Source organism: Primulina eburnea, chromosome 14, assembly GCF_022965805.1.
Source record: "Primulina eburnea isolate SZY01 chromosome 14, ASM2296580v1, whole genome shotgun sequence".
In the NCBI taxonomy this organism is placed as follows: Eukaryota; Viridiplantae; Streptophyta; class Magnoliopsida; order Lamiales; family Gesneriaceae; genus Primulina; species Primulina eburnea.
Genome location: NC_133114.1, coordinates 10333608 through 10347447, shown reverse-complemented (window position 1 = coordinate 10347447; position 13840 = coordinate 10333608). Strand labels below are relative to the sequence as shown.

The 13840-nt window shown below is 35.1% G+C and overlaps 1 protein-coding gene across 2 annotated transcripts; it reads right to left on the bottom strand.

Annotated features, from left to right (window-relative positions):
* Positions 1-8092: 8092 nt before the first annotated feature.
* LOC140812844 (calmodulin-binding protein 60 B-like) lies at positions 8093-11650 on the bottom strand. 2 transcript variants are annotated; one of them, XM_073171209.1, is made up of 9 exons: positions 11476-11649; positions 10931-11006; positions 10738-10778; positions 10022-10515; positions 9548-9708; positions 9241-9438; positions 8942-9110; positions 8625-8842; positions 8093-8532 (listed from the first exon to the last, which is right to left on the bottom strand). In XM_073171209.1, exons 1-9 carry the CDS (start codon positions 11577-11579, stop codon positions 8467-8469), a joined length of 1527 nt encoding a protein of 508 aa, XP_073027310.1. In that variant the 5' UTR covers positions 11580-11649; the 3' UTR covers positions 8093-8466. The 2 variants fall into 2 exon arrangements, with proteins under 2 accessions (XP_073027310.1, XP_073027309.1); XM_073171208.1 differs by having other exon boundaries at positions 8093-8842; positions 11476-11650.
* Positions 11651-13840: the final 2190 nt, after the last annotated feature.

The window sequence follows — 13840 nt, the reverse complement described above, 5'->3', positions numbered from 1 at the left end:
AACCGTGGCTAAGGGCCATAGGCCAACCAAGATCCACATCAAACCACACAATTCGAAATGCATGTGCTGTACAATGAGAAAGCCGAAGGGGGGGAGGGGGTTGTTCTAACGTTTTATATAAAAACCGATGATCCATGGACCAAGCCACCAAAAGGGCGACTTAGTCACGTCTTATACTTGCTAGGGGAGTGATCCAACCATGGCTAAGAGCCCTTAGGGCAGCCAAGATCAGATCAAACCCTCATGACAGGAAACTGAAATTTCGAACACCATTTTCTGCACCTATGGGACTTGCTGTCAATTCGGTTTTTCCAGCAAGCATGGGACTGTAACAAACGTTCTAACATGGCCCTAACATGTCCTAGTACATGTCCATAATCAGATTTGAGCCCCTGGAACGATCCATCCTTGAAATCAAAACAAAACATACCAATCGTGAAGCATGGAAGTCGATAAAAAAATCTGTGCAGAATTTTCGTTTCGTGTCTACTGAAAATTTCGGTTTTTAGCATGATGAAATCTGATCATGTACTGAAAAATACTTGCTAATATGACTTGATTGAGGTTTAGAAAAAGTATATACATGCCTTGGATTCGTTTGAAATAGAAACGGAAAGAAGAGACGAAACGGCACGGAGGAGTGGAACGTTTCTCTTGTTTCTTGCTCTCGATTTTTTCTTGCCTTTCTCCCTAGCTATAACTCACGATTTTCTACTGAATATGAGACTGAATTTCGAAAAAGGAGAGGGGGAGAAATGGTTATGGGAGTGAGGAGGATAGGTGCAAGATATAAGGAAGGATATCAAGACCAAGTCTTCTCTAATTTGAATTTTGAATGGTTGTTTGATATCAAATGATTTGTTGGTGCTTGCTAGGTGATGGTGGCCGATTATTAGCTTGGTTTCTAGTCTAGGATATGCCCATTAATTAATTAAATTGTGCTCCCAAAAATCCTTGAATATTCCTACAATTTACATGCAAAGAAATGGTCAAAGGTGAGTTGGCAATGATAGGCTATCAACTTAGGGGGGCCGAAATTATGCTAATAAAATGAGGGGAAATATTGTTATCTAGTTGATAATTAATAACTCTTACAAGCCTCACTAATCCTTTAATTAATTTAGTGAGCTAACCCCTTAATTATGCAACTTAAATGGGCTCATTTCTTAATCACCTCAAATAATTAAATTAAATCCTCAAACCTCCCTTTCTAACTTAAATAAACTTACTTGCTAGCTAAAAAAAAATCCTGGATATATTTCTCGAATCTTAAATTCTATCTCAAAACTCCAACTCCGGTCCGGCCTCACTGAAATAACTGAAATGCTAAAAATCAACTACTGAACTGAAATAATAAAATAATTAACTTCAAAGAAATGCATTTAAAATAATCATGCAATGAAGTCAATTAAATTTAAAAATCTAGAATTATGCATGGCTTATACGTAGACTGATTTACGGGTTCTACAAAATATGTAGGAGCAAATGCATTATAGTCGGGGATTCATCGTTTGTCTACAGGTGAAGATATCTTATGTAATCTGATGAGTTAATAGTGCAAGAAGTCTTTGGCCAGAGCAAGAAATGTGCTCTAGGGAAATATGTTTTCCTACTTACACATACCATATAAACTAAAAGATACATCACAACGTTATCGAATTAATATGCAACTCTCGATATACCAATGGTTGCAGATTCGATCGAGATATATTAATTGAAGGGACCGTACAATACGCTAACAATAACTTAAGGTTCTTCCAGACACTATTAGTGATACCTAGGGATCATGGGGCAATGCTACTAGACGTACTTATCATGATCCTATTTGTGCAATTAGAAATGAGTTATGACATTCTTGATCACGGAGTTGATGAAAATAATGTGGTTAATTAGGGTAAGCTCGAATAAGAATAAATGTTATTCTGAATCACATGAAGATGTGAACCCACAGCTACTTGTATCTATGAACCATTGTAGGTCATATAAGTATCGAATTCTGTGTTCTCATTGAGAAATTCTAAGTTCAATAAGTTGAATTTGATGACTATAGTTTGATGGAGATCAAATAGGATGCTTATAAAGGAGTTTATAAGTTGATTCCATAAGACGGGAGAAATGAAACTTAACTTAATAGCTAATTGACGAATGAGGGTGGAACTACCAATTTTGGTGAAGGAGTTCACTAAACTGGTAGTTAACCAATATGGTAGGTGAAAATTTGATCTTCGAAATTTTCAATTTTCATTATATGAACAAGACTTGTATCCTTGAAATATCAGCGTCGTCAGATCGTTGATCGAGGTTATAATGAGTTTATAATCATTTATTTAGTTAATTTATAATTTATTGATTAAATTATAGTACTAATAATTGAGATTATTAATATGTATAAAAATTCTCATAAAAATATTCTAGAGTAGTCAAAAATTAGTTTACTTATAAGTTAATAAAATAAATTAAGTAATGATTATTTATTTTTAATTAATATGTCTATATATGTATTAAATTAATGAAAATTAAGAGTCCTTGTGAGACAAGGATTAGGAATCCTGATGGGAGGGGGATCAGGAATCACACAATATAAATATAACATGAGAAGGCAAAAAAAATAAGAGAATTTTTTCACACAATACAAGCAAAAAGTTTACCAAAATCCTTCCTCACCTTGCATCAAACTTTCGGCCATCACCTATTATTTGGTTAAAAATTTCGGCCTCCAACTTTCTTCCGCGACCACATCCCACGCTGCTGCACAGACTCTGAATTTTAAAAATTTGGATTACACAATCTCAACACACAAATAGTTTGGTTTCTCTAGTGCGATCCAAGTGAGGAATATAGTCTCTGATCGTGGACTGGATTCGACGATCAAGATGAGGTAGATCCGTTTTTTGGGATGTATAGAATAAGGATATATCCATTAACCAGTGTTCCAGAAATGTCTGCGATCGAGTAAATAGTTCTACGAACGAATGGATCGTATCGACTTGGAAAATGGAAAGATTTGTAATTGGTCCGGTGTCTAGCGTTATATATACGCAAGTATAAAAACTAATTACCCTATGAATGTTAAATAAATATATTACTCCCGATGACAGTTTCGAGCGTCGAAACAAAAATTTAAAACTTCCGCTGCGCCTTGGGTGCAAGGAAACGGTACAATAAAAATCTTCCGAAACAATATAATATCTGATTTTCAAACTCTTTTCTGACCTCTGAGACGTATATATCTCTCTCACTATGTAGAACTATGAAGGAAATCATGAGAGTTAAGATTAGAAGCTATGCAAATTTTATTGGATTCCATTTCTGGAACTTCCGGGTAAATGAGATGTTTGGTCTGTACTCTTTGCTTTTCAGCTTTTTTACGACAATTTTAGACATTCGAGAAACTTTGAATTAGTTTTAGTATTTGTATGCTTTCCTTGTTGTGACATCGAATTCTCGATCCCAAGACGTAGCAGAAATTTAAAAAATTGTGTCTCGAAAATCGAAACGTTGTTTGGGCTTCATGTGTTTAACAAACCATTCATAGGGTGTTAAGTGATTATACATGCGTGTATTAAACGATGGACTTTAAACTATTCCGGAGTTTAAGCGGATATAGTCCCTCTTGTAAATCCCTACGAACGGTTCACCAGCTTTCCTCGTCTAATCATGTCAACGATCGAAAAAAAAAGTTCCTCGCTTGGATTGCACTAGAAATCGCAAGCGATTCTTGCGTTGAGAATATGGTCTCTGAATTTCCGAAATCCGGAGTTGCGCGGCGGTGCAAGGAAGGTGAGGGCCGAAAATATTGTCTCAAAGAACAAGGTGGCCATGACTTTCAATTCAAGGGAGGAGATTGTTGTTTGATTTTTATGTGCTATTCTTTCGATAATAACTTATGACCCCTCGTGGTGTATATATAATGTGAGACTCCTAATCAAATTAGGATTCTCAAGGAGTCCTTGTGGTACTAGGACTCTAATTTCATTATATTAAATTCTTACATTATTATTTATTATATTATATGTTTGTCAACTTTTGATAATACGTGATATACACACACACACACAATAATAATAATATATGTACATATTAATAGTCACCATTACTAGTACCAACATTTAATTAGTAAATCCAAATGCCCTAAATAAATGATTCCGAACTCATTATAACCATGATCGACGATCCAAGAGCGCCGATCTATCAAGGATACAAGTCTTGTTCATATAATGAAAATTAAAAATTTCGAAAATTAAAATTTTCAGTTACCATATTGTGCGAGTGCCAATTTAGTAAACTCCTTCACAAAACAGACAGTTCCAGTCTCTTTCTTTAATTATCAATTACGCTAAATTCTATTTTTTCCATCATATGGAATCAACTTATAAACTCTTTTATAGGCTTCCTTTTTATGTTCATCAAATTATAATCGCCAAATTTCAACTCCTTGAACTTTGGCTTTCTCAACGGAAACACAGAATCTGATACTTCCGTGACCATCAATGATTCAGGGATATAGATAGTCGTGATTTCACATCTCTATATGATTCAGAATAACATTTATTCTTATTCGAGCTTACCCTAGTTAGCCTCATTCTTTCATCAACTCTTCGATCAAGAATTTAATAACTCATTTCTGATTGCACCCATGGATCAAGGTAAGAGCCTCTAGTATCATTGTCCCATGATCCCCTAGACATTACTGATAGTGCTTGCAAGAACCTTTATTCATGGTTAGTGTACAGTACAGTTTCGTCTACACATATATCCCGATCGAATTTGCAACCATTGGTATATTGAGAGTTGCATATAAATTCGATAACGACGTCATTTATTTTTTAGCAATAGTGTCAGGGTATACGCAACTGAGGAAACACATTTCCAAACTGAACATGTCTTACTCTGGTCAAAGATTCTTTGCACTATTAACTCATCAGACCACATAGGATATCTTCACCCGTAAGAAAAGCGTGAATCCCCGACTACAATGCATTTGCTACTACGTATTTCGAAACTACACCCAACCTCGTCACTTGATGACCTTAAATGGAGTCGGTAAACAAATCAAACTGCATGCTAATACATATACTCCATACATTGTCTCAAGTTAGGAATAACGGTGTACAACCATAGCTGCGAACTATTCCACATGATAAAGGACAACCACTTGGACATTCTGATGGAGGGTTGTTCACTGTATCATCATATGATGACCCATTTGTTCGAATGGACATCTCCATGTCTTTGTCAATGAAACGTGGTATTTACATCACAGATGCCAGTCTCGGGCTCGAGCGACCTCTATCCTTGTTTTAGGAAGCTGATTCAATTAGGAACATGTTTAGGATATACGGTACACTTCCTAAAGAGTTTCATAATCTTACGTTGTGAGGCAGACCTCATGGTACCTATTGTATATTCAAAGACTTCATCTACAAAGCATGCATGGGTATGCAGATAAAGTATAATGTCATAATCAAATAGATCGCAAAATATTATTAAATAAAGATTATTTTACATTAAGTCAATCCGAGCCACAAGTTGGCTTATTGAGCCCCTACTCTAACGATCTCCCACTTGCCCTATAGCCAACTACCCATAGATCTTAGACCCATTGTTTCGCGATGTTTCTCAAACAATGGTCCTGGCAGAGGCTTTGTCAGTGGATCGGCAACGTTGTCTGAGGAGGTGACTCTCTCTACCGATATGTTTTCTCTTCACACAATCTCCCGGATTATGTGGAATTTCCTCAGTATATGTTTGGATCGCTGATGAGACATCGGTTCCTTCGTTTGCGCAATGGTATCGGTGTTGTCACACTAGACCGAGACCGGATCAACTTCTTGAGGAATGACACCCAACTCTTGGACAAATTTCCTCATCCAAACACCCCCTTTTGCTACAGCTGATGCAGCTATGTATTCGGCCTCAGTGGTTGAATCTGTTGTGGTGTCTTGCTTGGAACTCTTTCAAGAGACAACACCACCATTGAGCTTTAATACAAATCCAGAGGTCGATTTTGAATAATACACATCTGATTGAAAGATAAAATCAGTGTAGCCTTTATATTTTAGTTCTCCACTCTCGTATACCAAGAACAGATTCTTAGTTTTTCTCAAGTACTTAAGAATGTCCTTTACGACTTTCAATGCAATGGACTGAGATTCGACTAATATTTTCTTGTAACATTTAGTGCATATGCAATATCAGGTCGAGTATATAGCATACCATACAAAATAATTCTTATAGCAGACGCATGTGGAATTCGGCTCATGGTTTCTATCTCTTCGTCAGTCTTGGGGCACATAGACTTGGATAGAGTCACACCATGAGACATTGAGAAATATCCTCACTTGAACTCCTCCATAGAGAATCTTCTCAATATTGTATCGATATATGTGGATTGGATGAGCCCTAGCATCCTCTTTATCCCTATAGATCTGTATTCTTAATATTTATGATGCTTCACCCATATCCTTCATGGAGAACATACCAGCTAACCATAATTAGTTTACTGTAACATCCCTACATCATTTTCAATGAGTAGTATGTCATCAACATAAAGCATCAGGAATGTTACTACGCTCTCACTAAATTGCATGGCTTCAAGCCATTTAAATAAATCGGTATCAGACAATGCTTCCTTGAAATTTCTTAGATCACATCCAAGAATGGGCTCACCTTGGCCCTCTTCAACGGGAACACATAATTCGATACTTTTGTGACCCTCAATGATTCAGAGATACAGCTAGCTGTGGGTTCACATATCCATGTGATTCAGAATAACATTTATTTTCATTCAGGCTTACCCTAGTTAGCCCCATTATTTTCATCAACTCCTTGATCAAGAATGTCAGAACGCATTTCTGATTGCACTCATCAGATTAAGGTAAAAGCGTCTAGTAGCATCGCCCCATGATCCCCTAGATATCATTGCTGGTGCCTTCAAGAACCTTTAGTTGTGATTAGCGTACAGTTCGGTCTCTTCAACGGATATATCCTGATCAAATCTGCAATCATTGGTATATCGAGAGTTGCATATAAATATGATAACAATGTGATTTATCTTTGAGTACTAATGTCATGGTATGCGCAACTGAGAAAACATCTTTCCGAACTGCACATTCTTACTCTGGTCAGATATTTCTTGTATTATTAACTCATCATACCACATAAGATATCATTACCCATAAACAAACGCTGAATCCCTAACTACAATGCATTTGCTCCTATGTATTTCGAAACTACACCCAACCTGATGACCCTCAATGGAGTCGGTAAACAAATCAAAGTGCATGCTAGTACGTATAATCTCTACATTGTCCCAGGTCAAATGCTAATGGTACAACCATAACTGCAGACTATTTCACTCGATAAGTGAGAACCACTTGGACAGTACGAGGAAGAGTTGTTCAATGCATCATCATATGGTCACTCATCCGTGTAAATGGACATCTCCATGCCCTTGCCAATAAAACATGGCGTTCCTAACCCTTTATTGTTACTTATTGTCTTTGATCAATTGAATCATTCGTTCATTTATTTTTGTTGCTTAATTTTGAGTTCATTTTGGCAGTTTAGTATTGAAGATTTTGGTTTTGTATAAGTTTGTGGGTGAATGCTTATGTTTGATACGAGATTGGCTAAGCATTTATTTGGAAAGGTTTACTCTGTTTTTGTTTCAATGATAAAAAAAACCGACCTTTTTTTTTTGTTTGCTGTGTTCGAGGATGAGCTTCTTGGCTTGGCTGACAACCCTGAGAGTGATGAAATGTTTAAAAATCATCACTTTAATATGGACGTCCTCTATCTGCTGGAGAAACTCCGCAGGTAAATCTGCTTCAAGGCAGTACTCATTAACTAAAAATTATTCCCCACATTCTAGATTTTTGGGTGATAACTTTATGGCATCCTTTTTTTTTTTAGCGTGGTTTTTGGTGATCATCTTCTTATAGTATTGCAATAAAATGAATATATCATATAATTACTTGTAATTGCCTTCATGTTTTCATGTACAATGTCTTCAACATATAAAATTGTGCAGCTTAAAAATTGAATAAGTTCATAGTTTCATCAGCAAACCAATGTAAGTTTTGCAGTCATGTAAGAATATTGATTTTCAATTAATTTACAAATATTATACAATTCAATCTGATCTAACCTTGAAACTACTGCCTTTGTTACAAGCATACACCATACACATTTGGAACACTGCTAACTTGACTGGACCAGCATCAGAAAGCTTACAAATACTGTGGCTGCCGTATTTTCGAGCAGCTCAAATCTTCACTGATTGCTGCAGCTAAACATGAAACTAACTTTCTATACAAAAACCATTTGTTTACATTTGCAGTAAAGAATAAAGAGATCATGAATCAACATGGCTACAAGCTTTTTTAGATGTCGACTGCCCCAAGAATTTACATCCACGTACAGTTGTACAAATATTGTTTCCATTTTTTTTCAGCTGCATTACGTTTAACCAGTATCCGCCACTTGACGACTGTCAGAATCTTGCACCAGCTCGTTTTGGGGTTTCCATTCCTGGTGACAAGGATTCGAGAATTAGAAGAAATTATTTGTTGATTGTTTGAACCAACACGCAATCCATTCTCATGCCATGCTGATAACCCAACCTGATAATTATTATCAATTGGTAGATCATCAGTTGAAAGTTGCGGCTCTGAGGCCAATGTGTAGAATCCCCCAATAAAATCACTCGTCCGGTTCACTTGCATTTGAAGCAAACTCTCAACAAAAGGATTCTCAAACGAACTATAGTCTTGTTCTATTTCACAATTGAATGGAGCAGATACCGTTGGATGATCAGGATTTAAGGGCATCGCTAGTTGCTCTGTGAGAAGAAAATTATTACCTTTATACCCGAAAAAAACTATGTTTGAGAAAAACATTGACAGAGAAGGGAAGAAAATTGAGTTTAATAATTCCTTACCCAGCTCAGCTTGGAAGTTTATGCCTTGAAAATCTAAGCTAGGATTGTTCAAATCGCCAGCTCCCGAAGTAGTCAACGGCATCGGGTAGCCAACAACAGATGGATCATCTACTTGAATCCAGTCCTTTGAATTTTTGTAAGCATGCTGCTTCAGAACTTCCACCAGCCTCTAGTCAAAAGAATAGAAAATCAGATCAGTTTCGTAAACAGTAATAAATAACGTGAAATGAAAGCAGCACACATCCAAAACAAGAAAATAGTTGCAATAACAAAAATTTGAGGAAAAAGAAAATACCAACCATTTGATCTGCATCGTTAGAATCCAAAGAATGGAAGGTTTGTCCATCTGAATTCACACCAACAACCCTGTAGATGGAGTCAAACAACAGGCCAGTACCACATACAGTCCTGAACAGGTATAGCTTGTCATCTAATCTACATGTCATAGCATGCCTTATAATTGTCTCCCATGTCTTGTTTGAAATGTTACTAAGTACCTGCATAGCGAATTTCAGAATTGATATGGTTCGGTAGATGTCAATAACAGAAGTTTTATTCACCAGAACAATTCGATGACCAAACGAATATCAAGAACGAGTATCTTACAGAGCGCAGCGAGGGCATGTCCGTGACGTAGAATCTCAAGAAATCTTTAACTGACAACAAACCATGCTGAGCCAGTCTATTATGGGACACACCATCTTTAGCAATCTTCTCCACCCGCCACACTTCATCGTCCAAGGATGGGGGGTAGTGCTTCTGGTATGCTGAAACACAGAAAATCATCCGTAAAGTTCTAGTACCACGTGCATAGGATTCTCCTAAAGGGAAACATCTTGACATTATCGATCAACATTTTTCCCATCACATTTTACTGAATTAAATCCATGTTAAGTTTCAAATTCTCCCTTCAAGCAGTTTCCATCAACAATTCTCTATTGCTTTAATACAGAGAAGCATGCTAATGATGTTTAAGTTCAGCCACATGCAAAATCATACAAACATGAACAGTTTCCAAGTAGTTTATACAAATAGAGAAGCAATGATACAAAGTAAAGGTGCTATACAACAGATACTTACACTCCCCACGATGATCTTTAACTTTGAAGGCATTGGTCATTCCTTCTCTAACCCTAATTTCACCGGAACTGGCTTGAACAGTCGCCCCCAACCGAAATTTCCCACTTCTGATCCATCTTGAATTATCAGTGAAGCTGATTTCACCAACATAACCCACTCCATCCTTCAAGGTAACCACCAAATCCCCAGTCACCAATGGCCGCTTCCCTTCCCTGCTCTGAAGAACTTTCCTATCAAAATCCTTCTTTTCCCAATCTTCGCGATCATCGGGGCCAAAATCACCATCAAGCACGACTATATTCACTTTGACGGCAGATAGAGGACCTGATTTTACTACCGATTTGGAGCAAGAGTCGTACAACATAATCTTGATTGGGCCACCGCCGCCGTCGGATTCAACCCTACTGTTGGTGAACAAGGTGTGCGGCAGACTACTGAGAAACTGAAGCTGGCAAGTTCTTGATTCGGAGCGATGGCTTTCATTGCCAGAGGAGCTGCAACAAAATTCCAAGAGTGGATAATTCAAAGTAAATTTTTTTATTAAAATAAATTAATTCACTAATCCCCATTTAATTTATTTCTTATATTATATTATTATATATTATTATATAATGAGAAGAAAATAATGAAATATGATTAAAATATATTTTTTGAAATTAAAAAATATATACTTTTCTTATTCTAACTTTTTAATCCATAATAGGAAGAAAACCCACCTCAAATAGGGGTGGATTGCCTGGTCCACAGCCTCTTGCACCTATCAACATGAGGCAGCATAATCAGTTCTGAACTTTATAAAATTTCATATTTTCACTTTTAAAATATATTTCATAGGTTTATTTTAAGAAAAATTAAATCAAATCGGGTCATCTAGACCCGGTTGAATATAAAGAAGCAGCAGCATCGTACCCATTTCCTAAGTCTGGGTTCCAAGCTAGTCAAAATATCTTGCAGACCTCGTGTACTATTTGCCCCTCTGAATATGCTGCCAAATTAAAGAAACTCAGCAAATTTGAATTATATTTATGTTCTCGAATTGATTTTTCTGATTCGCCCTCGTCTCCTTGGCTAAAAAGCAACCACGAGCAATATATCCAAATAAAATAACGATGTTTCGAGTTCGAAGTCTCAAAATGTAAAAAAAAATTCTTGAGTGGAATAATGATGTTTCGAGTTCGAAGACTCAAAATGTAAAAAAAAAATCTTGAGTGGAAGAAAGATAGAAAAATGATATTCTGTATAGTTTGAAAGATAACAATTATAACGGATTATATATATTGTGCATATGTTTCCTATGAAGGAGGGGGCAATCAAAACCAAATACTATTGACCTTTTAGCAAATCATCAATTATAGCATATTTCACAAAACCAAACATTATTTGTCATGCATACACTAGTTGAATCTTTTCAATTCATTGGAAATTTGACGAAATCAAAACTTCATATATAATACCTCGAAGCGAGCCGGCTCGAACCGAATTGACGGACTTGATATCCGCTTACGGGAAGTTGAGATTCTTCGTCTCCCCTGTCCACAAGTTTCCTCTTCAGCACCATTAAAGAAGACTATTTTGAGAAATTTTGGAACCTTTAATGTTAGAATGAAGGGAAGATTGCAAATTACTCAACAAAGGTTGAATGCCAACTGCCAATTCTTTATAAGGATTTGTAGTTGACTAGGATTCCAGGTAACCGCATAGGAAGCTTCATCCGACATACACAAACAAAGACGTTTGAATGTTACAAGTCAACCTAATATATGCTTATTTTTACAAATATATATTATTTCAAGAAAATTTAATATTTAATGTTTTTTTAAAAAAAAAATTAACTATATTTTGCGTCTAATTACACAAAATTAACAAGAAATCTCCAACCAACTTTCATCTGCATTTAAAATTAATTTTGGCCCACTTAGCAAAACGCGGTAGGATTTGTATTGACTAGGAAAAAAGGCCACAATATGTAATATTTTTTGAGTGAGTTCCATGTAAGACCGTCTCACGGATCCTAATATATAAGACCGTCAACACTACCCATATTCACAATAAAAAGTAAAATGAGTCTCATGTGACAAATCTGTGAGACGAGTCAACCTATCCATATTCATAATAAAAAGTAATACTCTAGCATAAAAAGTAATACTTTTTCATGGGTGACCCAAATAAAAAATCCATCTCACAAATACGACCTGTGAGAGCGTCTCACACAAGTTTTTGCCTAAAAAGTAATACTCTTAGCATAAAAAATAATATTTTTTTATGGATGACCCAAATAAAATATCCGTCTCACAAATACGACCCGTGAGACCGTCTCACACAAGTTTTTGGCATATTTTTTTTAATTAAATATTGATATCTTTAAAAATTAAATTTTAACATTTTTAAATGAAGTGATATTGTCAACCATTTTTTTTTAAAAAAAAAATTTTATCTCCACAAGTATATTTAAAATACGCCGCAAAAGGTTATTTTTAAAAAATAATAATTGATCAAAGTTAGATAACAAAATACCGCTTAAATGTATGATATACTATTTTCATCTATATTTTTCTTTTACATCAATTCTCTAAAAGAATGCCAATTGAAACTATAATTGACCATTGACCAATAGAAAATTAGATTTTTTACGACAACTTCGAAATGAACTCCAATCGACTATTTAAACGATGAAAAATACTCTAGACCCAAATAGTAATCTCCGTAAAAAGAATGATTGTTTTCATGATTCGAGGCGGATTACATCTTGAGTCTCGAACTCGAGACATTGTCCCAGACATGTGGCGTGAACAGAGTCATTTTCCTTCACTTTTATAACCACTTTCTGAATTATAATTAAAACAATAATCAATATTTATTAGTTACAACATTGTTAGAATAAACGCGTGAGAGTGGGAAACATAAAATTCAATGAATCGATGTAACAATGACACACACACGCGTTGGGAAGACAATGTTGCGTCGCTTTTGGTGCAATAGCAAGGACCTTTTTTTAAAAAAAAATTGGACTAGTAATTATTTGTCATGTTGTTTTTTGAAATTATTATTGTCATAATCATTTAATACCTAAAAGAAATATGCAAAAAAATTTATGAGACAGTCTCACGGGTCGTATTTGTGATATAGATCTTTTATTTAGGTTATCTATGAAAAAATATTACTTGTTATGCTCAGAATAGAATATTACTTTTTATTGTGAATATCGATCTCACAGATAAAGATTCGTGAGACCGTCTTACAAAAGACCTGCTCCACAGAAATATAGCAACACAAATATTTCCGTAAATTAATTTTAAAAAATATTTTAATAATATTTATTATTATTTAATAAAGCAAGAACGTATCATAATAACTGCTCAAGTGAATTTCCAAAATTAAACCTCACGGAACAAAGGAAAAAGGATAGATAAAATGCCTAATTTAGTATTTTTATTTATTTTCACACGACTTCACATTAATTCCATCTCTAGAAAGAATTCTCCGAATAATTTTCGGATTATAAATGATTTTTATCATGATACAAATTTGGCACTATTATCATTGATCGATAAAAATCTTTACCTTGATCATTTATTAAAGAAACATGAATTTGGAAAATGTATATATACTAGTATATAAAGAATCTCTCGACAAAAAAAAAAAAAAAAAACACACCATCTTTTGTTAATCAAGTTACTCTTACACCAACATTTTTCTTAAATCGACCATACATCTTAATTTCAATATTATTCATCTCAAATTTATACTATGATCTCTCATTAATTTCTATAATTATGATATGATTTTTATTTTAATATAAATCAAATTAATTAAAAAAAT